The sequence below is a fragment of the Pteropus alecto genome, unplaced genomic scaffold (genome assembly GCF_000325575.1).
Source record: "Pteropus alecto unplaced genomic scaffold, ASM32557v1 scaffold92, whole genome shotgun sequence".
NCBI classification, from domain to species: Eukaryota; Metazoa; Chordata; class Mammalia; order Chiroptera; family Pteropodidae; genus Pteropus; species Pteropus alecto.
Genome location: NW_006432447.1, coordinates 9,016,117 through 9,043,550, shown reverse-complemented (window position 1 = coordinate 9,043,550; position 27,434 = coordinate 9,016,117). Strand labels below are relative to the sequence as shown.

Genomic DNA, 27,434 nt, shown 5'->3' with positions numbered 1-27,434 from the left:
ATCAGTCTTGCTAGAGGTTTATTAAACTTATTAGTCTTTACTGATTTTATTTTTATTTTCCTTTTTAAATGCTTTTTAATTTTATTTCAGTAATTTCTACTTTTAAAATTTCTTCTCTTGAACATTCTTTGGTTTGATATGCTGTTTGTTCTTTTTCTATCTTCTCAAGCTGACTTAGATCATAGATGTTCAAAGCCTTTTACTTTGTTAATATATTCCTTTAATACTTTCCATGTATTTATTTTAGCTGCATTTATTTTATCTGCATTCGATAAGTGTTGATGTTATATACCTTTATTAACAATATTTTATAATTTCTGTTGGAATTTTTTATATTACCTAGGGATATTTAGATGTGTATTGTTAATTTTCAAACAGCTGGAGATTTTGTAGGGTTTTTTTTTTCTCTTTCTGTTAATATATAGATATATTATTTCACTGTGGTCAGAGAATATGCTCTGAAATTTTCAACTTTTAAAATCTGTTGAGGTTTGCTTTAAAACCCTGAGTATGGTCAATTTTGGAAAATGTTCCATGTGTCCTTGAATAGAATCTGAATTCTTTACTTGTTCGGATGCGTTTATGTTAATTTGTCAATTATGTCAATTTTGGTCGTTGTGTTTAGATTTTCTTTATCCTTATCAGTTTTTTTTTTTGGTCTGCTTGTTCTATCAGCTGTTGAAAGAGGTATGTTAAAGTCTTATACTATAATTGTGAATTCGTGTTGTTTTTCTCTTAATTCTGTCAATTTTTGCTACACACACACACACACACACACACACACTGTTATTGGGTTTTAGTATGGTTATATGTTCCTAGTGGTTTGATTTCTTTATTAATCCAACATCTGAATCTTAGTTGTGGTTCTTGCCTTTAAGTCTATTTTGTCTGATATTAGTATAGCTACACCAGCAATATTTTGATAGGGGTTCGCATGGTATATCTCTTTCTATGAACTGTTCTGTGTTCTTATATTTATGGTTTGTTTTGTGAGCAGTATATAATTTTTTGCTCAGCCCAATAGTCTTTTTTAATTGAAGTATTGTCCATTTATATATAATTTTTAATATATAATTACTCTTTTTTATTTGTCATCTCATTATTTACTCTATTTTAAATATAATTACTGTTTTTTTCTTTGTCATCTTATTATTTGCTTTCTATATATACCACCTGTTTTATGTTTTTTTTTTTCTTTCCTTTCTTGCTTTCTTTTGGTTTAAAATTTTATTTGATTTTTTTCCCTTTAGTAACTTGTTAGTTATATACTTGTCAGTTATACATTATTTTATTGTTTTTTTTTTTGGTGATAACTCTGGTGATAACATGCATCCTTGACTTATTGCTGTCTGGTAAAAGTTATTATTTTTACTTTTCCAGTAGTGCTAGGAACTTAAAATACTTTAACTCCATTTACACTCTTATGTCTTTTGTATTATTTTTGTCATGAAATTTTATTTCTACATAATTTTTAAATCCCACAATATATTGTTAATGTTGTTTTATAGAGTCAATATAGACTTATACATAGTCACAGAATTATTCTTTCTAGTGTTCTTTATTCCTTCTTGCATTCTTTGTTTCTGTCTGAGATCATTTTTCTCCCTTTTAGGATATTTTTTAGTACTGTTGTGCTGGCAATGAATTCTCTCAGTTGTTGTTTGTCTAAAAATGTCTTTATCTCTCCTTTATTGAAGGGAAATTTTTTTGGTATAGAAATCTAAATATGTGCTACCATACTAGATACCATTTAGTGATCTTACAGATGGATACAAAATTTATTGAGCTTCAAATAATGTTCATAATTAATTATGTTTACATTGATCTTGATGTTCTGGTCAATATCACATGATTTCTCCCAATATCCCACTTCTTTCTAGCATTCTGTAATGGAAATAATCCAGAATTTGGAAATAAAAATACCTTATGAAATTGGGCAAGTCATTTAACTTTAATGAGCCAGTTTCCTCATGTATAAAATGGGGAAAATATAATATTGACTCTATTTCACTGCATTTATGAGGCTCTTTGAGATACATATATGAAAGTACTTTGTAATATATAAAATATCAATCAATTGGAAATTTTTAGAGTTCTTATTATTTACTGAAACAGAAACAGTCTCAGAGTATATAATTGGAATTCTCTTAAATGAACGTTTTCATGAACCCCCGGAAAGTAGGACAATGTTAAAAGTTATATAAAACACAACTTACATAAGGTCGACTGTAAATTTATTTTGATGTTTCAAACAAGTAACATGAAAAGGGAGACATGGCCAGTTACATAATTCAAAATACCCATAAGATTTAAAGTAATCCATTATTCAGGAGAAATACAGTTCTTTCTTAATACTAAGTTCAGGCAGGAATTTCCCCCTTAGTTTTGTTAATGACGTAGTTATTTAAAAGATTATTCAGCTGGTTTCTAAGTTACTGATTTGCATGGTTAATCCAAATCAGTTTTGGACTGATCTAGAATTTTAATATTCTGTTTCATACACCCAAAGGAAGAATTATACATTTTAATGTGAGCTGCAAGTAGCTGCTCTTCCACCCTACTTGCAAATGGATTCTATTGAGAAAACTAATAAAGAATCTGTTTCATTTTAAAATGCTTGGATACACAGTAGAGCAAAGAATAGGCTGATAAATTAAAATTTTATTTTGCATATATAACATTAACAAAACTGCCTTAGGAAGATGATATTTAGCTGCATTTTATTTTTCCTTTGTAGAGGTTAATTAAAAAATTTCTTGCTACATGGATCGAATATTTATTGGGTCCCTACTATGTGCAAACATGAGGTTTGTTTGCTCTTCTTTGACAAAAAGTGGTCATTCAGACTTACATTTTGTACTTTCTTCTTTCACTTTTTCCTTTTTTTTTTTTTTTTTTTTTTTACTTTTCTACATTTTCTAATTTTCTCAGTATTTTTTACTGGCTTGTTCTTGAAATCAAAATGGTATATGGAATTACATTGCTTCAATGAAAAGGTAAACATGTACTTAAAAGGAACAGAATTCTATGGAACTGAAGTTTTTAAACAAACAACTGAAGTGTATGTTAGTGCCTCAAAACCAATGCCCTAACACATCTGAGATTTTATATAATGATCAAATTTAAAAGAGGACATTTGTTCTTTATTTAAATTCTTTGACTTTGTCTTCAGGTCACTGGCATGCATTTTATATGAGATGTGCTGCATGAATCATGCATTCACTGGCTCCAATTTCTTGGCCATTGTTTTAAAAATCGTTGAAGGCGACACTCCTTCTCTCCCTAAGAGATATCCCAAAGAACTGAATGCCATCATGGAACGGTATGGAAATAAATGTATCACCAAAGAAACAATATTAAATTATATTTACATTTTAGTTCATCTGTAAAATAATTTTCTTTTTAAACTTTCCAGCATGTTGAACAAGAATCCTTCATTGAGGCCGTCTGCTATAGAAATTTTAAAAATCCCTTACATTGATGAACAACTACAGGTATTTAAAATGAAAAGAATGCCAGGAAATACATATAAGCATTTATATACATTCTAAGACTTGCAGATCTACTATGGGAATAAAATGCATTAAGAATCAATCAGAAAGGAGAGACTAGGTTTTTTTTAAAAGCTGAAGGAAATCATTAGTCAGGACAACGTCTTTGCTTCAGAACAAAGTGTGTGAACTCTGACTCCCTGGTGTCCCAGATATCAGGATTTTCTGCCTAAACTCAACATCCACCCTTCGAGCTCTTGGTTTATAAATCTTACCTCATCACTTTATAAATATATTCCTGCTAGGATAAGAAAGTACTGCCACTGCTACTAAAATCTGCGACTTTCATTGAGACTTTATTATTCTACTCCTTTATTATGTATCTCAATAATACCTTTTATTGATTGGGTGAGTTTATTTTGTTCTACTATAAATTATAAATTTTGATGTAGAGAATTTGCCTCTGGTGGTAAGAGAAAAGCAAATGGTCTCCGCTCGAGAGGGTTTTTTCTTTTTTTCTTTTTTTTTTTTAACTTCTTAGGCTTTTACAATACAAATCCCTCAAGCAAATTTCTTTTAATTTTATGAATACTTTAAGAGAACCCACAAAGCAGTCATTCACCTTCAAAAATGTGCACACCTTTTCATCAGTGTCCAGTTCTGAATCCACGGGAAACAGGATGCTGCCTTCATGTGCATTTATTAGTTGAGTGCCCACTCTGCGCTGACTCTAGGGGTGCAGAAATGAAAGGAACAGATATGGCTCCTGTCCTTTCGAAGCTTGACTGATAGTAAAAAAATCCAATAACCAAGAAAAAGTAAACAAATAAATAAAATAATTATAAATCCTCATGAATACTAGAAAGAAAGCAAATAGGATGCTATAAAATAAGGAAAGAAGAAGGGAGTTGGTGGTCAAAGAAGGAGTAGGTGACATTTTGACACCAGTGAGATGGTGAGAAGCAGTCAACCTGGAAAGAGCCTGAGAAAGTGTGTTGGAATCATAGAGAAAAGCTAGTGTGAAGCTCTGAATTAGGTCATGTTCCCTGGAGGGAGACATAGAGGTTTCTTATGCAAGAATGTGCTGCCAGGGGAAACTCTTAGGAAGTGGGGCAAGCAGGACAGAAGAGGGCAGGTGGTGAAGTTCTCTAGTACTTCCAGCTCTCCCCATGAATGGGCGAAGCCGGATCTACTAGTCCGAGGGCAGTCTGATTGCAAAGAGGCACAGGTGCTGGCTGTTGGCTCAAAACCACACTGAAAGGGCTGTGAGCACACAAAAAATAGTCAAAAGAGACCCAAGGAGATCTGCTGGGACTAAGGTGAGGCAAGTGAAGCACGAATCTGTCCTGGGACAAAATTTAAAGAGGACACCAAAAACTCAGTAATAAAGATAAATAATAATTTAATGCAATAGTTTACAAATTCAGGTTAATGCTAAAAATCCATGGTAACAACATATCAAAAGTTTAGAGATAGTATCCAACAGGGCTATGAGTAGGGTGAGGCCGGTGAGGTAGAATGGTACAAATTCAGAGTTGGAGCCTCCTATCTTTATTTAAACTTTTGATATGGTGTTCTCCACAATTTCGGGGCATTAATTTTGATATTTTATATTTCATTAAAATATTATTTTTCTTGATTACTGAGTTTTTTGATGCCTCCTTAAATTTCACACCTGAGGTGAGTGTCTCACTCTTCTCACCCTCGTCCTATCCCTGGAAATGTGGACATTGTCCACTGCAGACCCAGAGGTGGTGAGAACGTGTGTGTTCGTGGAGCTCAGGGAAGGCCTGCCCTTGCCTGGATGTCAGGGAGTGAGAGAGCAGGCAGTGCCAGATAAAGTGGGAGAGGTAGGTAGGAGCCTGACTCTGCAGGATTTTGTTGCATAAGCTACCATGTAATTTTTTGTAACTCTCTATAGAAGGAAAAATAGCTACCAGTGGGTTTTGTTTTCAAGCCCCCAGATTTAGCCAATAATATTGCAAATCAGAAAAGGCATCTTGTGTTATGCTCTTCCATCCCTGAGGAGGAGTCTTTGAGGTATGTCAAGGTTGTTCTTTTTGTTTTTAGCACCTAATGTGTAGATATTCTGAAATGACTCTGGAAGACAAGAATTTGAATTGTCAGAAGGAGGCTGCTCATATAATTAATGCCATGTAAGTAATTGCTTTGTTTTTTAAAAGTCCATTGAGCTTAAATGTTAAATGCATTTGTCTTTAAAAATCTATTAATACCAAGCTGACTACACGGAGTATCCTAGAATTCACTTAAGTCTTGCCAAGAAATCCAGGAGCTTCAGTAATTTGGCATTCCAAAGCCCTTCGCTTCAGGTGGCAGCAAATTGAAATCATAAAAATTTAAACTACTGCACAGCTTACAGATCTGTAGGTTAGCTCTGCAGTTGCCTTATATGTATATAGAGGAATTAAACCTCAAACATTTAGTGATATATATGCTAAGTCACCTTTCACAGTAAGCATAAATGGCTTTCACATGTTTGTTTTACGGGAACTGGCAGAGTGTCTATTTAAAAGACAATATTATGGAGTCCTGGGACAATTGAAAATAAGCCAAAATTCACTTTCTTGAGATGTGCATAAGAACTAGAGAATGTGTGTTTCAAAAGAATCATGATTATTTCTTGGTCTAACTTCTACCTCATCAAAATTTCTATGCTATTATTTACAAGAGCCCAGATTACTAGGTTACTTCAGAACAGCCATGAATAGCTGTGCAGACTACGTACTACAGAACTCCAGAGGGCACCACCTACAAAGACCAAATCTATAATTTTTCTGAAGGAACTCTCTATTTAATTCTATAAGGACCAGATGAGAATGGCAGGCCTTGCCCAGAACTGTTCAAGGCAGTGGATGAGAACAGTAGCCCTTATTAGTCTGACGTTCAAGGCCAAAGAGCACAAATATGTTTCTCTAACACCCGGTCCAATGGTTTCTCAGCTGCACCATGTTTGTTTTCCATCTTCACATTCAAACTGAGGAAACGTCCATCAAAGATATTCAGTCTTTGTTTAATGCATGATCTCCAGTTAAAATAGACTGTACCTCAGGGAGTACATTTTTAGGCATACTCCTATAACCTTATTTTCTTGGGTTACTACCTATTCTTTCAAGAAAGCCTAGAACTTCAAATTTTATTTTATTTTGTTTTATTAACTAGAGATGTGAGAGTAGTAAATAACTTATTTTTAAAATACTGGACAAATTTTAGTTGTCATTTTGCACTGCAGTTATGAAATAGTATGCTTGACATCGCTTACAATTAAAATGTGCTAGACTCCAGGTGTGTGGATAGTATTTCACATTATGAAATATTGATTTCAAATTGTCACTGTTATTTTCAAGATCTATGACTATATTTTAAGGAGATCTATTTGGTCTTACAAAATAAGGATGTATATTCATGAAAATTGCAGGTCCCCTGAAGGTTCTGGTCTGGACAGTATTCTGGAGGGATGAGAACTACCTATAGTGATCATTACAATTTTCTCATAGTGTTTCTTCCTGTGTTCTTCAGTATTGGGCCTTAACTAAGTCAAGCACAGAAACAAACGTCATTGAGAATGTGATTGTAGACCTTTCAATACACGATTAATATAAGCACATTTAGTTAACTGAAGAAAGAGGCTCTTAATATTGGCTAACATTTGGGGGTAATGACCGTATGCTTGGCTTCGTTATGAGTATTTGACATGAATTAACTCATTTAAACTCACAACAACCCTATGAAGGACGTACTACTATTTTTTTTTAATGATCATAATGACATTAAGCAACTTGCCCAAGGGCATAGAGGATTTGAACCCAGGGAATGTCATTAACTTATATGATTAACTGCTATGCCATGCTGCCGTGAAATACCTACTGTATTAAGCCTAGAATTGAATATAAAACATTCAATAAAAATCAGCTATTATAATGCTGTCATTTTTGATACTTTTATGTGTCAGACATTGTATATACCTTATCTCATACATTACTCACAATAGCTCATTCTTTACGGATAAGGAAACTGAGGTTCAGAGAGTATCGGTCACTTGCCCAAGGCCACAGAGCTAAGGGCTGGTGGACATGGGACTCAAACTCTGCCTGTTTCCAAATATTGTGTTCTATCCGCATGGTCAAATTAGTCTGCCTGTCTATTTACTTCTTAATGGCCAAGATCCTAATTTGTCTTACATTATGAAAACCAGTCATAGGCAATGAAATGAGCAGAAATTTGGAAAGTACATAATTTGCTTTTAAACAAAAATCTAATTTGAAAAATACTGCCAATTAACCACAGTCCTAGTTGGCTCATTACCTACGCAGACTTTATTAGTTTTTGCCTGGCCTGTCTCGAGATGTTTTTCCCTTCTCAGTAGTATAATGATGCTTTTGTGAAATATTTGTTTAATTTCTCTGAGTATGTTTGGGATGTGTTCTGTGTGGGGAATCTTTATTTTCTCCAGGCAAAAAAAGATTCACCTACAGACTCTGCGGGCGCTCTCTGAAGTGCAAAAAATGACACCGAGAGAAAGGATGCGGCTCAGGAAGCTCCAGGCAGCTGATGAGAAAGCCAAGAAACTGAAGTAAGCTGCCTTTCCTTGGGGTCCCCGGCTGTGGGCCACTTCCCAGGGCTCCAAAGGAATTTGCTGAAGAAGAGCAAAACCAAAACAAGAAATCAAAATGCACATATTCATTACACATGTGTCTGTTCGTTTATTCACTCGTTCCCTAGAAAGATGGTTATTGAGCCATAGATGGTTATTGGATACCAGGCATTATTAATATCAGGATTTCAGTCTTGTGTAGAAGGATTGAAGAGGTTGCTAGTGATAAAAATATCAGTCTCCAAACGAAGTTTTTTTTGTTGCTGACACCTTCTGTACTTACCCCAGTGATAGGGTGAAAAGGTGACTTCAGTATGGGTCTTCATTCCCTAAATGTTTGCTGTACCCCCTCTGCCAGGAAACTAAGCTTATCTATAGGGAGAAGAAGGTACTGGCATGAAATTGTTGGCCTTAGAAAGAAGTTTGGAAACAGAGCTCTGTTCTGTCAACTGAAGCCCTTTGAAAAGTCTATGCTCAGGCCAGTGCTGCTGGTAAGAGACAGTACTAGTAATTAGAGTATTTACATGAAAAAGGGGAATTCCAAAGAGCCCTAGAATTCCAATTTCTCAAAGACTGATTCTGCAGTTGGTAGTTTATCCAATTTTCTAATTTTTTTCTTCTTTCTTCTTCTGCCAACTTTTTGGTAGCTCAGAAGCCTCAGCCAAGAACAAGAGACAGAAAAGAACTAAAACTCAAATCTATTCAATCTGAGACCTTGTTAATGTAATTGAAAAATGACTCAGAGGTGTCCTTGTACTTACAGTGAATATCATAGTGAACCAAGTAAGAATCTGTGAGACCATTTTTCCTTAAGACATGCTGTCTTTAATAAATGCGGGAAAGGATTCCTTTATAGTGCTCAAGGGCTAGTAGTGTGCTCACAATGTTTAACCACCACCTCTGGGGTTGTGAGGTGAGTTGAGGGTGGGGGACGAGAGTGGCTGCTGATTTGTTTGCAGATTTATGTGGTGTCAATACTTCCACGATGACCAATTGCAAGCTACCCATATGAGATCATTGACTGTTCAGATAGGAAGATAGGTATATAATCTGATCTTGGGGGCCAGTATGGGTTGGGTTTTGCAAACCATTGAGTGTATGTTATACTGAGATAACATGTATTCACATAAATTGTTTGAGCCATTGCATCAACTCCCTAAATCTATTTCTAATGACTCAGAAATGGCAATATCTCCAGGTTATCATGATTTATGTCATTGGTTGAGGGTAAAATGAAAATTAAATCTCTGACAGGAACAGATTAAAGGAGCTGTTTAATTACTTACACCCACATTACAAATTATTTTTTTCAGATTAAGACTTTTTCATAAGCAAAAGAAAGTCATAGATCTTCTACATGACATTTTATATTTTTCTTATTAAAGACAATGCCTTTTAAATAAAGTTTGGTCTGGATTTTATGAATGACTTGCATCTGAATTGTTTGTAATTGCTATTTCTGGGATTTGAGAGTCGTTACGTATTTTAGCTGGAAAACGGCTCTATTATCAATAGGGTTATAATAAATTCATTTCATAGACTGGAAAATTTGACCACTGGGATTTTCTATAACTTTTCAAAAAATCTAGGTGTAAATTAGCACACAAGTAATCACAAGAACTCAAATCTTCTAGTTCAGTAGCAGATCTATTAAATTTAACTCTCCTGTAGTAAAAGAAAATGTGTTTGAGAAAAATTCCCATCCACAGTGAGTCTCATATTCTTTTCCATAAATTCTTTGAAATATAGCTCTGCTTTTCTTGTTTATATGTTTGTTTCATTCTGAAAGCAGTTATTGAGTTATTAGTATGTGCTAAGCACTCTGCTGGGCGTCAGGAACTCACACCCCTGTCATCACAGAGAACACACAGGGATCAGTACTGTCTTCTGCATTTTAGGAATTCAAGGCATGAATAAGGAGCCAGAATATCCTTGTTTGTGCTTTAAGAGGGAATAAAGTGGGTGCTGCACTGCACGCATGTCTTCATGAGAGGAAGACCTGTTGGCCTGGCTTCCCAACACCTCAGTTGGCCTGTCGAACCAAGGATCACACTTACCTGTATAATACAGATGCAGTTTTAGCAAATTGCAGCCATTTTTCTATGTTTGCTTTAAATTTGTAGAAAGCTTGTAGAAGAAAAATATGAAGAAAATAACAAACGAATGCAAGAATTGAGATCTCGGAACTTTCAGCAGCTAACTGTTGATGTACTCCATGTAAGTACTCTTATTTTAAATTTTACGTAAAAACATTTTTTGCTACAGATTTCTCAGATTCATGTGGCCAGTTGGGTAGGAAAACAGACAAGGTAGGGGAAAAAAGCATCCAGATCAACTTTGCCCAATTCCAGGGAAGATGTACGAGGGTTCACTTTAGAAGGCAGGCCAACAGTTAGTGACCACTAATCAAAGCAGCTGTACTTAGAGGTGGGTCGATTGATTCATCTAATAAATATCGAGTGCCTACTGTGTACAAGATAACTTAATCAGTGCTGAATGAACAATCGATGAGTTAAAATTATGACTTTGCAGAACAAATGTGTGTATATCTAATTTTGAATTTCAGCCACGTTATTGTTGCCTTATCTCTTTAGTTCATTGTTCTCTTTCTGACTTATTTTTTATTCTTTCCCTTTTTATCTTGTCTCCCATCCATATCCCATCTTGTGTTAATAATCCCATTCAAACTTTGAAAAATTACCATAGATGTCCAATAATAAATAGGGTTGCAGATTTATATGACATGTACCCCAAATTCATGTCATCTGCATGCCAAGCCCCTGGATAACAAATACTGTTTTCTCTAATGGCTAAAATATCTCCATAGGACTTGGTGTAGGCTCTGATACTTAAAATAGTCTTTTTTCAGGGTCGTGTTTGCACAATAGACATTAATACCAACTCTGAGCTCTTCCGGTAAAAGCGTCTTGGGAAGGAGTCATTTTTATGGAGAACTTTACTGTCTCAAATTCTGTTTGTTCATTCATTGGAGATCCCTGCATCTCAGGGAGACTCCTCCCTTTAACAGGAAGAACCAAGCCCTCTGAGGCTGTGGGGATGATCCTTGAAGTCTGAGGATGCTCATTCTGCTGTAACTCAGTAATCAGAGGGCTCCAAGTCCTGAGGTATGCAGGGGCCCCGTAGCTGCGCCCACACTCAGCCAGGCACAGCCTAGGAACACTTGTTTTCTGCATTCCTCTGAGACGTTGTTCACCATTCTTAGTTATTTAGTGGCTGTGAATGCTTTAGCATTCTGAAAACCCAAAGTTGGACAAGATGGGAGGCCCAGACTTCTCTGACCTGAAGAGCCTCCCTCTGTTGGACCCTTTAGCAGACAATGTGGGGACATCAGCGATATGTGCTCAATCCCTCCACATTCCTGACCCATTTCTCTACCCATCTCCCACTCTGTTAAGGGAAGCCGGCTGTGGGATCTCTTGCAGGCCCCAGAGAGGTGGGTGGTGGGATTGTTCCCGCTCACAGAACCTGGTGAATGAGAATTGTTGGCTGAAGGGCATGGAGTCAGCAGTAGTGTCACATCCCTACTCGGAGGAGGGTCTTGATGCCACCACTTGATGCCCTCTGAGAACTGAGTGCCTGTCTTCAGCTCTCCGGACACTTTCTAGGCCCTGAAATGATAACCTATGGAGGCGGTTGTCTTCCTTAGGTCTGTCAGCTTTCTTGCCCGCAGGACTGAGAATTGCAAATTCCCACAGATCACAAGGAGTCTGAGATAAGAATTCTATGTTTGCTAATATGTGTAAACTACTTGTTCAATCTACTGATAGAAACTGGGACTTTTTTTTCCTGGAATGTTCAGAGACCCCTGCTCCTAAGGGATTTCATCTCCTAAGATTGGATATAGTAATATTTTTACAATACACAGAGGTCGAGTTATAATCTTGTACACACAAAAATTATATATTATTAACAACATTACCCTAATTAAGAAATAATATAAATAACTATTTGTGGAATTACCAGATAGCAAATAAAAAAGTAGTTTCAAATATGATCTTACATTTTAGTGTCTAATATTTACTTAACTTTTTTGCTTTTCATCATTGACCATTCAAAATAATCATTTTGTGTTCTTTTTCACTTCTGATATGATTATTATCAGTGTTAAACAACTACACTATATTAGGTCCTGTCCCTCCTGTAAACCATGGTCATTGGGAGATCTTCAAGTAACTTAAGGCTGAGACTATAATGCAGGCTGACTCTCAGGAGATTTTGTTGGCTATGTATTATCCCATAGAATACGGGAGCCAGAGTCCAGGTCTTGGCCCAACTTAGACAAAGAGAAAGTCACAAAGATTTTATGAAGTTCCAACTCATACCTTCCCAGTTCCATCCCCTTTGCATCAGCAAAGAATGAGGAGCAGGAGAGAAGTGCCTGATGGTGCTTTAGCCAGAGATGTTGGTTCATTCTTTGATCTTCTAAGATTTAGTATCACCAGCATCTTTGGCCCTGAACTTTCCAGAAGCATGTTTCCTAAGTTTGCATATCAATGGGGGCAGGAAATGCTCCAGGCAGATATGTGGCTCTTGCAGATAATAACCTCTTTTAGCTGGTTCAGTTCTGCAGACGGGGTTGCTTAGCGCCCCCACGTCTCTTGCCCTCTTTTGTGCAATTACATCAGCCATTTCCCTGTGGCCCATCAAGCATTCCACCTTCTCTCTTTCATATGTCACCTCTTCCTCTTCAGGAAAACCTTTGACTTCTCAGGTCCACAATTGATTGGCCCTCCTCCAAATTCGTGTGGCTTATATAAGCTACTGGACAATGGCTTCTCAAACTTCAAAATGCACCTAAATCACCTATTGATCTTGTTGAAATGAAGATTTTGATTGGATCGCTCTGGGATGGGGCCTGGAATGCTGCATTCCTAACAAGCTTCCTGGAGATTCCCATGATGCTAGTCCAGGGGCACACTCTGATTACTAATTGTCAGAAATTGGGGTCCTCAAAAGCAGCAGCTCACCTTCAGATGAAGGAAGACCTGGAAAAGCCACCGATGAATAGACCTTCTTACAATCTCTTTAGGAAAAAAAGCATTTAATGGGAATGGAAGAAAAGGAGGAGCAACCTGAGGAAAGCCTTTCTTGTTCACCCCAGGAGGAGGATGAAGAGAGAAAGCCAGGCAGAGAAGAGGCAAGTTTAATCATAGTCACACGCACAAGAGCGAGGCAGATTTAATGATATTTAGAGAACAAAGAAGGGAGAAAACGGGAAGCCAAACACTCAAGGAGAGGCATCACTGAGCTGAAAAAGATGAAATAAAACATAAGAAATTGAATTCATCAGGTGCAAGAAGCTAAAGGAAAACATGATAAAGTAGGAGAAAAGGAAGAGGAAAATGTTCCTGTCTACACCCATACACATATTTATGATTTAATTTCTTCCTAATCTCACTGGGGCTCTGTTCGCTATTCCTTCTTCCTTCTCTCTTGCCAGCCGAAGCAAACCACTTTATATTTCTAAAGTAGTTGTCAGAGATAGAATCAGAGTTAGGGGATAGTGGGCTAACTATGTCACCACTTAAACGGGTTATAAAAACTCTTTGAGGCATCCAGGAGAGTTCTCGTTTTGTTTTTTAGACCCTAAATTATAGGTCCTTTTATTTTAGCAGGCATTTTCTGCTTGGCTGAATTTGTGCTTTGAAATCTTGAAGCACAGTTGAATGTAGAGTCATGTTAGGCTCTCTTTTTTTATAGGATGGTAGCTTAAAATCAGCTCCAGACCATCATCATACATACAATAAGCTCAGTCTTTCTTTTATCCTGTGACGGATATAGCTGTGAAGGTGTCAAATTGATTTTCTATGAAAAAACCCAATTAGTTGATCATGTCTCCATAAATGAAACAGTAATGCGGATCAAAGATCAGATCATGTCCTCCTCTTCCTAAGAAAAGCAATTATAACAATTCTGTCTCTTCTCTTCAAAGAGAAACTCAACAAATCAGTCGAGAGTCCAAATACTTATTATCAAATAATTTCCAAAGTACACGTAAAAACACATTTCACGCAGTCTCTGTTTTTGTTGTTAAAATTCTCTGTGTGCTGTCACTGATCCTTTGAAATTGAAATCAATTTCACTTCATACAACAATTATTATACAATACAACAAATGGACATCTTAAAAATATTTTATGACTCTATTTTCACAAATGCTACATATGACAGTGCATCACGGCTTTGTTTTACTTATTTAAGATTAGTTTGAACTTTCTGTTTTTAATAAGATGACACTCTTGGAGTAGTTCCCCATGAAGTCCGTTTATCAAGGAAAATAGGTCAATTCAGCATTAACTCTGGGTTGTAGACACACACACACACACACACACACACACCTGGAGAAAAAGGCAAAATGATTTATTGAAGTAACTATTGATAAATTTGAGAAATTTAACTTATTTGTTTTGAAGTTTTGAATTCTTTAATGTGGCCTCTTCGATCTCTTTGTTTTAGGAAGTTGAAATTCATAGAATCACAGAACTTAAAAAAAAAATACAAATAGAGTATTTTTATTTTTATAGCCTTTTAAGTCAATACATTATGAATCACAGAACTTTTAAAGCTAGAAAAGAACTTGGAAGGCATCCAAGCCAATACCACTTAATTCAAGGTGAGAAAACTGAGCAGGGCTGGACTCGGGTGAAGTAAGAGTGATACCCTCGGTGCAAAATTGCAGGAGGTGCTTGTGCTCAGTCGCTGATAGATCCTGCTCCTGCAAGAGCCTGAAAGGCAGCGTCTCCTTCAGCTTTGCACCCTGGGCTTTCCGCTTGCCTCACCCTGGTCGTGGCCCTGAAACTGAGGCCTCGGGAGGTTAAATGCTTTTCTTCAAGGTTGTTTCTCTTATCCCAAGCTGCCTTCTTGAAATTGAAAATGTTATCATGTTTAGGGGAGAGGATTAGATAGGCTTTGGTTTCCGAACAGTCTCCTAAACAAGAATATTGTTTCATTTGTGGTAGCACAATTTCCTTTTATCAGTGCCTCATGAATTGTTAATTATCTTCCACAAGGAATTTGATGACTCGACTTCAGAGAACCTGCCTGAGTCTCAGCTTATTTCTTCCCTGGACCTCAGCGTGCTTGAGTCAAGTGTAGAGGACACGATAGCTGACCTTGGAGATCACGGTATGAGTTTGCGTCAGTACTCAAACGGGTGCTTTCAGCTGACACATGGGTTGGTACAGCTGGCCCTGCAGCAGGCCTGACTGGCTTCTGAGAGAAGCCCGGGGTGTGTGACCACCTTCCATCAGTTCGCCAGAGCTGGGCTGTGACCAGCTTCGAAAGCAGAGAAGCCGAGGGTTTTGTCTGTCCTTTCCTATCTTCTCTGTAATAGTGAAGATGAGTTAGAAACTCACACCAGGCGAAGGACGTCATCCGCGTGGATTAAACGACATCATTAGTCTGAGTGGAGCAGTGGAGGACTGTGAATGTGCAGCAGCACTGTTTCTCTTTTCTATAAATTGCTTCCCTGGCCCTCGTAATTTTGAAGTGAGGAATTGAAGTCAGGCTTTGGAAAATCAACTATTTGAATGTGCAATCGTTGGTAGAAAAAAATGTACTCAGAGCTGTCACCCAAATAGGGGAGATGCATCATAGCCTAACAGTTGAAAACAGGGGTTTCAGAGTAAAGAAGCTGGCTGTCAGGGAAGCCTCTGGCAACTTAATCTCTCTAGATCTCAGTTTCCTTATCCGTGAAACCGGAGTAATACCTCCTTTAAGGTTTGTTGCAAAAAACAAATGAGAGTAGGCATGTGATGTTCTTTTAATTCAGTGCCCAGCACTGGAAACCAAAGCCTGTCTAGTAAGAGCCAAAGAAGGGGAAGAAGCTTATGACTCTTCAAGGGGAAGGTTGTGTGTGTAGGGATCTTCCCAATCTTGTATCATTCTCCCCAGTTACTAGAACAAAGTGCTCCGACATTGTAGACATATTTCTTGAATGAATGAATGAGTAGATGAATAAATGAATGAAGACTATCAGTCTGGACCTCTGAGAAGCAGATGCCAAGATGGGACTAAAAGTGCAAAGACGTTATTAGGGGAATGTCTGCATGAAAGGAAGTAGGAAAGGAGCTGGAAAAGGCTGAGAGAACCATCATACCACAATTCAAGCGAAAAGAGGAGATTCAGTGGTCATGTACTAGTCTGCTTAGTCAAAGGCAGCCAGGGCATCAGGAAGTCCTTACGTAAAGTCAGCCATCAGAGGCCTGCCTTAGTAGCTAACCCTGCTGCACACTTGGAAGGCACAGCAGCCTCCAAGAGACTGTAGGAGTGGACTTCAGAGCACAGCAGCTGGGCTCTTGGCCAGTTTGCTCGTTGTAGTCGGTGCATCCTCATGGCTCCACAGTGGTATAACAGCTCTCTCTGGCTGTGGTTGAGTTTTCTTCTCAAACTAAGAGTGAAGATAGTGAAACATGGATTGGCTGGTCATCTCAGCCCAGATTTGCATTTAATGTCATCACGTTTGAGCTGTTAGAGCTGGTGCTGCCTCCTTCAGAGACTGGCACCTGATGCTCTTTAGATTGGCTTTTGCCAACTTTTAAAATGGTGTTGTAGAAGCCGCCTGGTAACAGACGTCATCGACAAAGATGTATATCAGTTGGATTTGTACCTTAGAGTCTTTTCAGGCGTTTCTTTAATATGTGATTTGTTATTTTCCACAAATAGAATTTGGAAGCATAGAGACGTGGGCTTTTCTTTCCAAGAATATAAAAGTGAGAGTTAAGCCATTGTGTAGCATCATCTGACGTGAACTGCTTGTGCTCTGCTGGAGGACAGGGCCATTGCTATCTGCAAAGAGGAAGCCTCAGGCCAAGACGTCGAGTGGGTGGTCTAGAATCAAAAAATCTGGGCCCAGCCTCTGGGTTTCAAGTAGGAAAAGTAGTTATTACTCATTTTATAGATGGAAGCCAATGATATTACGCAATTTGTGCAAGGACTCTAAAGCTCCTGCTTTCTAGTGCAGCACTCTTTTTCCACGTTCATCGAAGAGTATGTATGTGGAGGTGGTAGGTAAGAGCAATAGATTTGCAGGAAACAGACAAGCATGTCAAATGAACAGGGCTTTCAAAAGACAGAGATTCTTTGTGTGTCTCAATGCTAACTGTAGTAGCCTACTTACCCCTTAAGCCAGCCCTGCCAGAGGTTCCAGCTGCTACCAGGAGATACAAGCTGGTGTCCTGCTTACCTCTACTTTTGTCTTTTGTCATGGAGATTTCAGTATGGTAGACCATAGACTGGTGGTGAAAATGGTGAATTCTATTCTTGATCACCTTCTAGCATGAGCTATAAGGAAGTGCTACTTAGATGTCCATAATGAGCTGTAAGATCCAAAACACATGGTACTTTTAAATTGGGCCAAAAGCCTTGTAAAATACTTTAAACATTTTCCTTATTTATTCCTCTCTGTAAATTCATATTAAATATTAAATTGAAAAGGAAGACTTAGAACTATGAAAATGTAACTTTTGCGCTGACTGAGTGGAAGAATCCACAAGATGACCAGTGATCATCACATAGCATAATCATGAAATTCTGAGGCATGAGACTCTAATTTGTTTATGAACCAATAAGTGATTCATTGTTTTCTCCATTCTTTTTGCCTTTTAGAAGACTCAATTCCAAACTTTCAGTTCGCAGAGGGAGTTTTTATGTGTTTCTTTTTTATCTGCATGTATATGGAAAATAAAGTTACACAGTCATTTTCTTTTAAGCTCCTACACCAAATGTTTACTCAGTCTTTGATATTGAATTGGAAAATTCCCTCTGGGGTGTAAGGAGTTATTTGCAGAGAAAGAAGACAGGATAAGACATTATTTACATTTGATATGCATTTAGTTGACTATAGCTAATTTAATCTAGTCAAAGTCATAGATAACCATTTTAATCAAATGAGAAAGCACAACTGGAAAATTAAAGAAATTATCCCTATTTAAATCCTTATATGTAATGCTGATGATTTTTTTGTACGTTATTAATCTTTGCCAGGTACTTCATTGCACTCTAGCCTTATCTCAGCAACTCACAGCTGAGTTTCAGAATAGTGATTCTTGCAAGGCTGAAATAGCCTGAGACTTGTGGTCCCCAGGCTAACTCAGAACATGAGTCTCAACCCAAGCACTCACATGTGGAGGCTGCACTGGAGTAGTCCTTAGCTGCCTGCCACAGCCTGACCAGCTGTTACCTCTTAATTTCCTTTTCAGCCACTCCATAAGTGAGTCCTGAGCACCTTCACTGTGCTCAGAGAAAGCTCTGACTCAAAGTATGGTGGTCATACTTTGCTTGCCCGTAGGAAGTCTACCTAACCTTTCTAGTTTGGGGCTGCTCTCTGACTTATGATGTCATCCCTTCCTTTTAAATGTCCAAGTGGAAATAAGGTGATTTGAACTTTGTTAGACAATGATATATTTTTGTTGTTTTAATTTTAGAAAAGAAAACATCTACTGACTCTACAATTCCACTTATAGATAGTTACCTAAGAGAAATGATAATATGTCTACAAGAGATCTGTATACAGCTGTTCTTAGCAGTTTTATTCAGAGTACCTTAGAAACAATTCAAGTGTCAGTCAATAGGTAGATGTAATGTAATACTACGTGGCAATGTTAAGGAATAAATCCACACAGTAATACGGATGAGTATCAAAACCATTATGCTGGGTGAAAGAAGCCTCAGAAAAAAGAATACATATTGCATGATTTCATTTTTATTAAGTTCTAGAATGAGCAGCACTTGTCTATAGTGGTGTAAATGAGGCCAGTGTTGCCTGGGGGTCATGGTGGTGGGAATTGACCCCAAACGTTCACAAGGGAAACTTTTTTGGTGATGGAAAAGTTCGATACCTTGGTCATGGTGATAGTTACCCAGGTCTGTAATTTGTCAAAACTCATTCAACTCTCTACTTTAAATGAGTGCATTTTATTGTCTATAAATTCTACCTCAATAAAGTTGACAAATAAAAAACACAGATAAGATATCCAGAAAAAAAAAAGAAAGGAAAAAGAACACATCACGAATAATGCCCATCGGTCTTTGTTTTAGCTAACAAGTGGCTGAGCGAGACTTTGGGTGAAGTTGTTGAGATAAAGAACAAGTAGGAAGGTCTCTAGATGCTACTTGGAACACAAAGTTCTTAGTCCTGAAAACAATCATGGGGTTTTCTTCTGATGTTAACTGAACATCATTGTCTTCCACAGTGAGTGCTCACAATGTTTTGGGGCTTCTCTCAGGAGGAAAATTGGCTATTGAAAGATGCGGGGCTGGCATCCCACGTTGCCTCTCTTCAGTCTTTATAGTGGGAGGGCTCGCTCTGGCGCAGCAGGAGACCACACCAGCAGGTCCCATGAAAGCAGCCTGTGCGCAAAAGAACGAAGAGTGATAGCCCAGACTCCAAACCCCAGCCCAGACAGAGAAGCCAGTGAAGCTGCCTGGCTCGTTGGTCCTCAGGAAAGACCAAATCTGTATTCCTAGATGTCCCATCTCTTTCAGAGCTTTAGATGTCTTAAAGACTTGATTTAGAAATATAAATGGATGGTGGTTTTGTCTCATATTTTTGTCACATGTTCCACTGAGTTCTTTTTGTGTTTCCACCTGACTCCCATATTTACTCTTGCAGTCACTCCCTAATTTTCTGAGCTCCAGAGGATAATTAGAATGAATCTAATATTGAATGAAGATACACTGATTCTCCACCCTGAGGCATATTTAATAATTTAGAGTGTTCCTTCTGCATGACAAGCTGGGTAGGTGCCTCTAACTGGAATTTAAAAGATTATATCTAATATGAAAAATTAAAGGGGATGCAGAAAAACACCTGCCCAACCAGACACTTTGCTGTTGTGTCCTAAGCAGTCATAATAGAAATAAGAGGAAAATCAGTCCCCAGAACATCAGTTATTCATAAAGAAAGTCAGCACCCATGGACCACTCAAAATAAGTTTCTCACTTCAGAAAGTTGTATGTGATTCCAGGGTCCATCCCTTAACTAAATATAAATTATATGGTAATTATTAAACTGAAGGTGCTGCTAGTTGGGCAGAGAGCATCCTTAAGTGGCCTTGCTTGGCCTGTCACGTTCAGGTTTGGAATTAATCGATTAAACAGAAAATTAAATAAGCATCAATCATGGCTTTAAAGTAGAATACAAAACACAATAGACTAAAACCTCATGTAACACGCGCTGCAGACAGCATTTTGGACATAGTGTGGTATGGTTTCCCTTTAGTTGATGAAATTATTTTCCATGTGCGCAAGTTTCACAGTTGTACTCAGGGTTCATGCGCCCATCACCTGGAATGCATCCTCACGATGCTCGAAGGAAGCTAAACTGCCTTTGAAAATGAACACGGCTGTGTTAGACAGTGTCTGCTTCCAGTCAAATAGCCATCTTTGATTCATATGCTAATTTGTTGTTGAAGTGATTGAAATGTTTTGCTTTGGTGTTTAGGCCAGACTTTAATTTAGGTGATAGGGACTTTACTTTGTCCTCTCTGATCTTTGTAAAGGGGCTTTATGTTTTGTTTTGTGGCATAGAAGGCCACATCAATATCAATCACCTCCTAAATTCACTTGTCAAACTCTTTCATTTTTTTGAGGGAAAATAGCACATCTCCAGAAAAGAAACCTTTCCAGCAAGAAACCATAGTATCTAATACCCTCTGTCACTCGTGACTAACAGCATTTTCTGACTTCTCTTTTTCTCTTGCTTAAAAAAAAAAAAAAATCAAAATAGAAAAATAGGAAACTTCTAAAAAGATCCAAAATGATTATCATGCTTTATAATAGTATGTCTATGTGTGAGCAGTATAATGAATTTGACTTATTCTAAAGAAGTCATTTTTTTTTATGTGTCTGTCTGCAGAAAGTGTGCTTGTGATGCTGCCAGTATTTGTAGCTCACCAGTTAGTCTTGTCTCTCAGGTTGCCAGATCGGTTCTTCATAAATTCATTTTCTCATTCTACGCATAAGTGTCTACATGTAAGAATACAGTTTTATGAGTTTGTAGGGTAACTCCGCATACCCAGCTTCATAGCTAACCTTGATCACCCTTTCCTCCTAACTCCTTGACTTGTTCGGGTTTCTCTTTCTCGCTTTAAATTATTAATGGGAGTTTCTTCTTACTGTTAAATATTATCTGGCTAAGGATATACACGTAGATGAGTTTAGGATACTTGTAATCTCTCACTGCATTTTGCACCTGGGTATTTAAGTTTATAGAGATCAAAGTGACTTTACCCTTTTTATATCTCAGGTTAATTTCTCTACCCTCCACCTTGCCACAACCCCATTTTAAGATACAATAATTTGACAATTTATGTCAAATTATAAACACATCGCCCACAGTTATATATTTGGCCTCCTTTTATTTTTGAGCATGCACGTTTTGAACAAGACTAACTTTATGTATTCGTAGCACCCTGGGTGAGGAATTTTATTGGTATACTCAAGAGGGCTAGAAAGTGACTGCTGATAAAGACAAAGCAAGTTATGGAAAAAGAAATGTCTTATTGTTTCCCTGAGCTCCATAAGCCCCGTGTCATTGCTGAGGAGAGGGGGTCAGTGCCCTGACTGTGTGAACATGTTCACAGGCCGCGTTCTCACCCGTTTCCGGAACTCCATCACTCTTTGGAGCCATCTTGATGTTATTCCATACCTCACCTCTTACTTTTTCCTCTCCGTAAATCATACTCCTTTAATCACTGACCTCTCAGCTAAAAATTTCATCCAGTAGGCATTATAGTAAAAGTATATATTTCCTGTTATATTGACGATATTCATGTTTCAAATTTGACGGCACCCCTGAGAAGTACTCGCAATATAGGAGTGTGTCACAGCACAGCAGCTGAGAGCCAACAGGCCAGTCTCTTGTTACTCAAAGCGTGGTCTGAGGACCAGCATCACTAGCATCCTGAGAACTTCTTAGAAACACAGAATTTCAGACCCCACCCTAGAATTATTGGATCAGAAGATGCACTTTTAACAAAATCGCAGTGATTCATTTGCACATTAAAGTTTGAAAAGCACTGAGCTAGACTCTAAGTTCAGCGAAAGCATGGGCCATGCCTGTCTTGATCATCATTTTATTCTCACCTGCTGACACAGTCACTACCTCTGAGCTGATGCTTGGTAAATATCGGTTGAATGAATGACCCAACCTAGGGGAAAATTCCTATAATGCTTTTTGTCATAAATATCATATATTTCTCATAGAGGTTAATTTAGTTGAGGAAGTGATAGGATAACGAGTTACCAGAAAAGGCTAATCTGTATGCATTGGTGTTCACCTATAATTTTTTTCATCTTACTTGTTAAAGAAATGGTAATCTAATTATACCAGATGGATACTGGAAAGATGAGAAATAAAGGAGGAGTTTTGGAGACATGGGAATAGAAATCCTCTGTGCATACTTTTTGAGTCCCCTAGTCATTGCCTCTCTCTTTGTACATACCTCTACACTTAAATTATCTCCTACATAAGCCACCAACAGTGAAAAAATATGGTTTCTTCTTCTGCAATAACTGTAGAAAAGCATTTAGTTTAATAGAGGTGGTCACGTCACCATAAGATAATTCTCCCAGACTCCTTAGTGTATTTGCTAAACGTACGCATTAATGGCAATAAAGTATAGTCTGAGTTACAGGTGCACACTTGTCTTTTTTGTTTACAGCAGCTTAGTCTCCCCATGGAATCCATGACAGCACTTTATATATGACAGATCAGGAGCAAACACTAGTTGGTAAATGACTCTCTGTTTTTTAACACGCTTGGTAGGGCTGCTCTGTGAAAAGACTTTTCTTAGTGGTGGTGTCATTTGGGTCCCTTGGGAAACAGACACTATGAGTTAGAAGTACAAGAAATGTATTGAGATTATTTCTGTTGCAAGAATAAGGGGAGTAGGAGTAGGTAGAGAGAGTCTTCAGACTGTGATGCAGCCCTGCCACCTCTAAAAGGCACACAGGAAGGAGAAGCGTGTAGGAAGAGCCTCAGACTTCACTGAAGCCCTGAGACAACCTCGGTCAAATTTACCTTAGAGAAATCCCACATTGGGCAGAAATGCTGTGCCCTGCTATCCACACCAACTCAAAGGCTCAACAGATTCTCAATGCTGCAGTCGGAGGCTTTCAGCTCACTGAATGCCTTGCAGCTGTTCAGCAAGTTCTCAGAAAGAGAACTGAGAGGCCCGCCTCCATAGATGCCACGGTGGTAATTTGAGTCATTCCATATGTTTGAGATAAATAAAGTAGTATTTTGATAAACAGTCTATAATTCAATACTTTGCTCTGACTTAGAGTAACCTTACTTTCAATATGTTCAAAGTAAGAATGACTGGAACTTCTGGAATATCCATAGATATTTCACAAAATGTACTAGGCTGGCAGCCTCTGCTGTACTCAAAGGAAGTTTGGAGCCAGACTTTATCTTTTTCCCACTTTTGCCATTTAACAGCTGTGTGAACTTGAGCAAAAATAAATTAATATTTCCAAGCCTTCATTTTCTCACCTATAATGGGAATAATAATAATACCCAATTTTCGGGATTAAGAATGAATTAGATGGTAGACAAAGAGCTTAGCAAAGTACATGAAAAATACAAAGTACACAACAATTTCTTACTAAAAAATACAATGTCAGAGCAAGTTGTAATATTTTCTCAAGTTCCACATAAAATCTTTGCATTGGTTCTGAATAATATTCAGTTTTTAACCACCCAGGAGGCCTTCTGATTATAGTTTATAAGCACTTTCACTATATGAATTAAGTGTGATTTGAAATACTTTTACTTGCTATAGTTTTTGCATTTATGAGAAATGTAAAGTCACTCAGGTTGGGTAATTCCATTTGTCAAATTATGGTCTTAAATATGTCCATCTGGACCTGTTAGTGTAACACCAAGAAAAATGATCTTCTTTGTCAAGTCTCTAGATAGCTCGTGTGTGTCCTCCTGTTGGTGAGTCTGCGATGTCACTGTTATACTCAGAGGTAGAATCTGGGACCAAGTCCTCTCTTTAGAAGATGCTCTTTTGCCAGCCATCTTGAGCCCATAAACTGGCAGCTAAAATTTCTAGCTATTTTCTCCAAGTACATTATAAATGTAAATACATTTTACACTAAAAAGCATAATAAGGGCAAGAATATACATTAGTTTTTCCACTGTAGTCTCATTTGGGATTTAGGCCAAATTCAATAGGGTAAAATATAGAGCTTCACAGGAATCACTATGACTTTTGCAATGGAAATATTCAGGTAATGCATGCAGTTATTTTAATGGAACTCTGCTTTGGGTCTGTAATGAAATCAGGAAGTTTGTCTGATACATAGGGATTTACTCTGCCTTAGAGGCTGTATGTGCAAATGACTTCTTGATTTTAGCTTTCTTACAGCATAGATTTCTAAGATAGAGGAAAGTCTATGCCCATTTCAAATGAATGTATGATCTTGCTTCTTTTAGGGCTGCACATGGAATTAGAATATTCCAGATATGATTGTATGTACATAGTTAAATAATTTGGTTCTTACCACAAATCTGGTGAGATAGGCAGGCTATATTTATCTTAAAAGAAGAGCATGCTCAAGAAGTGACATAGTGACTTGTTCAAACTATTTTTTGACTACTGTATGTTGTAAACAACTATAAGTTGTCTTCAGAATTTTCTGAAATTTGTAAGAGATTTTCTTAAGATTTAATTGGAGCAGATTCTAGACTACCCTAATAATAATATAATTCTCATTCCTTTTTTTAAGTGAGAGCCATGGTTAGAGGATCATTATTGGTTATTTCTTGGGTCTGCCCCTGGAGTGGGTTAGGCCTGTAAAGTTATTTATCTTATCCAGATGGCAGAGGGTTTGGAATGGCTGCTCTGATGAAGGGCAGGTTGGATGTGACCCCTCACTTTGAGGGGACAGGGCTCAGGTTTGTCCATGCTCAGAAGTCAGCAGGTCTTAATAATCTGAGCCAAGCTATGTTAAACAGAGGCTGGGTACTCAAGGTGACTTTGGTTGCATATGTTCTGAGTCCAGGCTTTCTCATTGGGCTGCTTATCGAAATCCTTTATGGACTTTCAGAGCCTATTATATACATCTCCTTCTAATCTCGTGTTCAGTGGTATCATGTGAGTAGCTTGAAATTAGCTATGGCGAGAGTATTTACACCAGGGAAATTGGCAAATGCTGCTTATCAGGGCTTCTCTCTCCCCAACAGCCAGTTGTTAAACATTTATCAGCACACCACTGGCAGAGTCCACTTCCAGAGCTTCTGATTCAGTAAGTCTGGGATGGAGCTCAAGAATTTGCATATCTAACAAGTTCCCTGGTGATGTTGCTGCTGCTGACTTGAGGAGCACACACAAAGAACAATTTGTCTAGAACTGTGCTGTCCATAGCCACTAGACAAATGTGGTTATTTAAATTCAAATTTTAATTACAGTCACGGACTGTATAATGATATTTTGGTCAACAACATGCCGCATATTTTGACAATGGTCCCGTAAGATTATAATGGAGCTGAAAAATTCCTATTACTTGGTGAATCATAACCTATGAAAGTCCTAGAGCAATGCATTACTCACACGTTTGTGGTGATTTCGGTGTACAGAAATCTACTGTGAAAAAAAAAAAACTACTGTGCTGCTGGTCATATAAAAGTATAGCACGTACAATTATGTACAGTACATAATACTTGATAATTATAATAAATGACTATATTATTGGTTTATATAGTTACTATACTATACTTTGAATCATTATATTAGAATGTACCCTTTCTATTTATTAAAATAAAAAGTATTCTGTAAAACAGTATGCCATGTTACTCCGGCAACAGCTTCATACATCTGGTGTCTCTTGATGGCATCATTTTCTCTTGCACTTGACTTAATCTCACATTGTTTCAGTAACATGCTGTACAGGCTTGTAGCTTAGGAGCAATAGTCTTCTCCACACAGCCTAGGTGTGTAGCAGGCTGTTCCATCCAGGTTAGTGTACGTGTACTCTGATGTTCGCACAACAACGGAATCACCTAATGACACATTTCTCCAAATATGTCGCTGTCATTAAGCAGCACATGACTGCAATTAAAATTAAACAAAATTTAAAAATCTGTTCCTCAGTCCCATTAGTCACATATTAAGTGCTGAAACTAATACAATGTTACATGCCAATTATATCTCAATAAAACTGGAGGGGAAAAGGATCTCATGTGGTTAGTGGCTACCATATTGGACAGCACATTTCTAGAACATTTCATCATCGCAGAAAAATCCTATTGGCCAGCACTGCTCTGGGATAAAATCTTTACACCTAAATTTTTTTTGAAGTTCCAATTCCAGCAGGAAATTGACTGATTCAATAGTCACTACAATTATTAAATGTTGACTTTATATTTCAACTGTCTAAAAATCAAACTCACAAAAAATTGTTTTCCTCGTTTTCTTGGGAAATACTGACAACATGTACTAATAACCTTTTTTTATACACAAGGACATTGAGGTGCAAAGAGGTAAAGATGAAAGAGTTATTGTTGAACTAGGACCCAGCCCCAAATGCATAACATTTTCAGTCTAGTTATTTTCTCCTAAATAGAAGAAATGATTACAGGTGTTTGGTCTTGTTCCTGCCTCCAGATTGTAACAGAGCCCAGTACAGTGAAGCCACTACACTGCCTCAGACTAAACATATGGCAGGTGAAAGCCCCAGCGGTCTTTCATACTTTATCTAATAACCATTCCCTCCCAACCAGTGAAGGACACAAATGGCATTTATTGAAAACCAATTGATCATGTTAATGAATTGGAAGTGTTCAAACCAGCAGATTACACAAGACTAAAGAGGGAATAGAATTTAATTAGAGGTGAAGGGTCAAGTAAAATAGTTAACAGTCATTAGTGACATCTGTGGAGCAAGTTACCAAACCTGAATTAGTGAGACTTACACAGGCAGGTGGAGGCCTGAGAGTTGGACCAGGAAAGAGCTGGCCTGGAATGCCATTACGTGTGCGTGTGCTTCTGGTCTGCTATTGGGTGATGGTCTGTTTATCACACAGCCTGACACATAGAAGCTTGCTTTGTGAATTCCCACCTCCAAGATGCTTGTGTGGTCTAAACAATATCTTCTTATTTTGGTTCCTATGTGACTAAAATTTTATGTTCTTTGCAGTGATCAAAAAAAAAAAAAATAGCCAGGGGTGTTTCTTTTTCTTCTGAAAAATTTATTATAATTGACTTTATTTTCTCAAGTGGCAGTTTGCCTCTCTGAGCTTCAAAAGCTTTTGCTTTGTCTGGTTCTGTAGAAATCACTTCAAAATCACCTGTTTCCCCCTTT

General features: G+C 37.7%; 1 protein-coding gene across 7 annotated transcripts in view; it reads left to right on the top strand.

Annotated features, from left to right (window-relative positions):
- The window catches only part of NEK11 (NIMA related kinase 11), a 202,726-nt gene that overhangs the window by 79,706 nt on the left and 95,586 nt on the right, over positions 1-27,434 (top strand). For 4 of the 7 annotated variants that reach the window (XM_015585784.2, XM_015585783.2, XM_006926989.3 and 1 more), the window contains 7 exons: positions 3,173-3,322; positions 3,416-3,494; positions 5,562-5,647; positions 7,963-8,082; positions 10,227-10,320; positions 13,154-13,261; positions 15,134-15,248. In XM_015585784.2, coding sequence (XP_015441270.1) covers positions 3,173-3,322; positions 3,416-3,494; positions 5,562-5,647; positions 7,963-8,082; positions 10,227-10,320; positions 13,154-13,261; positions 15,134-15,248 — 752 coding nt within the window. Of the gene's footprint in view, positions 1-3,172; positions 3,323-3,415; positions 3,495-5,561; positions 5,648-7,962; positions 8,083-10,226; positions 10,321-13,153; positions 13,262-15,133; positions 15,249-18,547; positions 22,757-27,434 lie in introns of those variants that run through there. The other 3 variants (XM_015585785.2, XM_025043575.1, XM_025043576.1) reach the window with 2 other exon arrangements.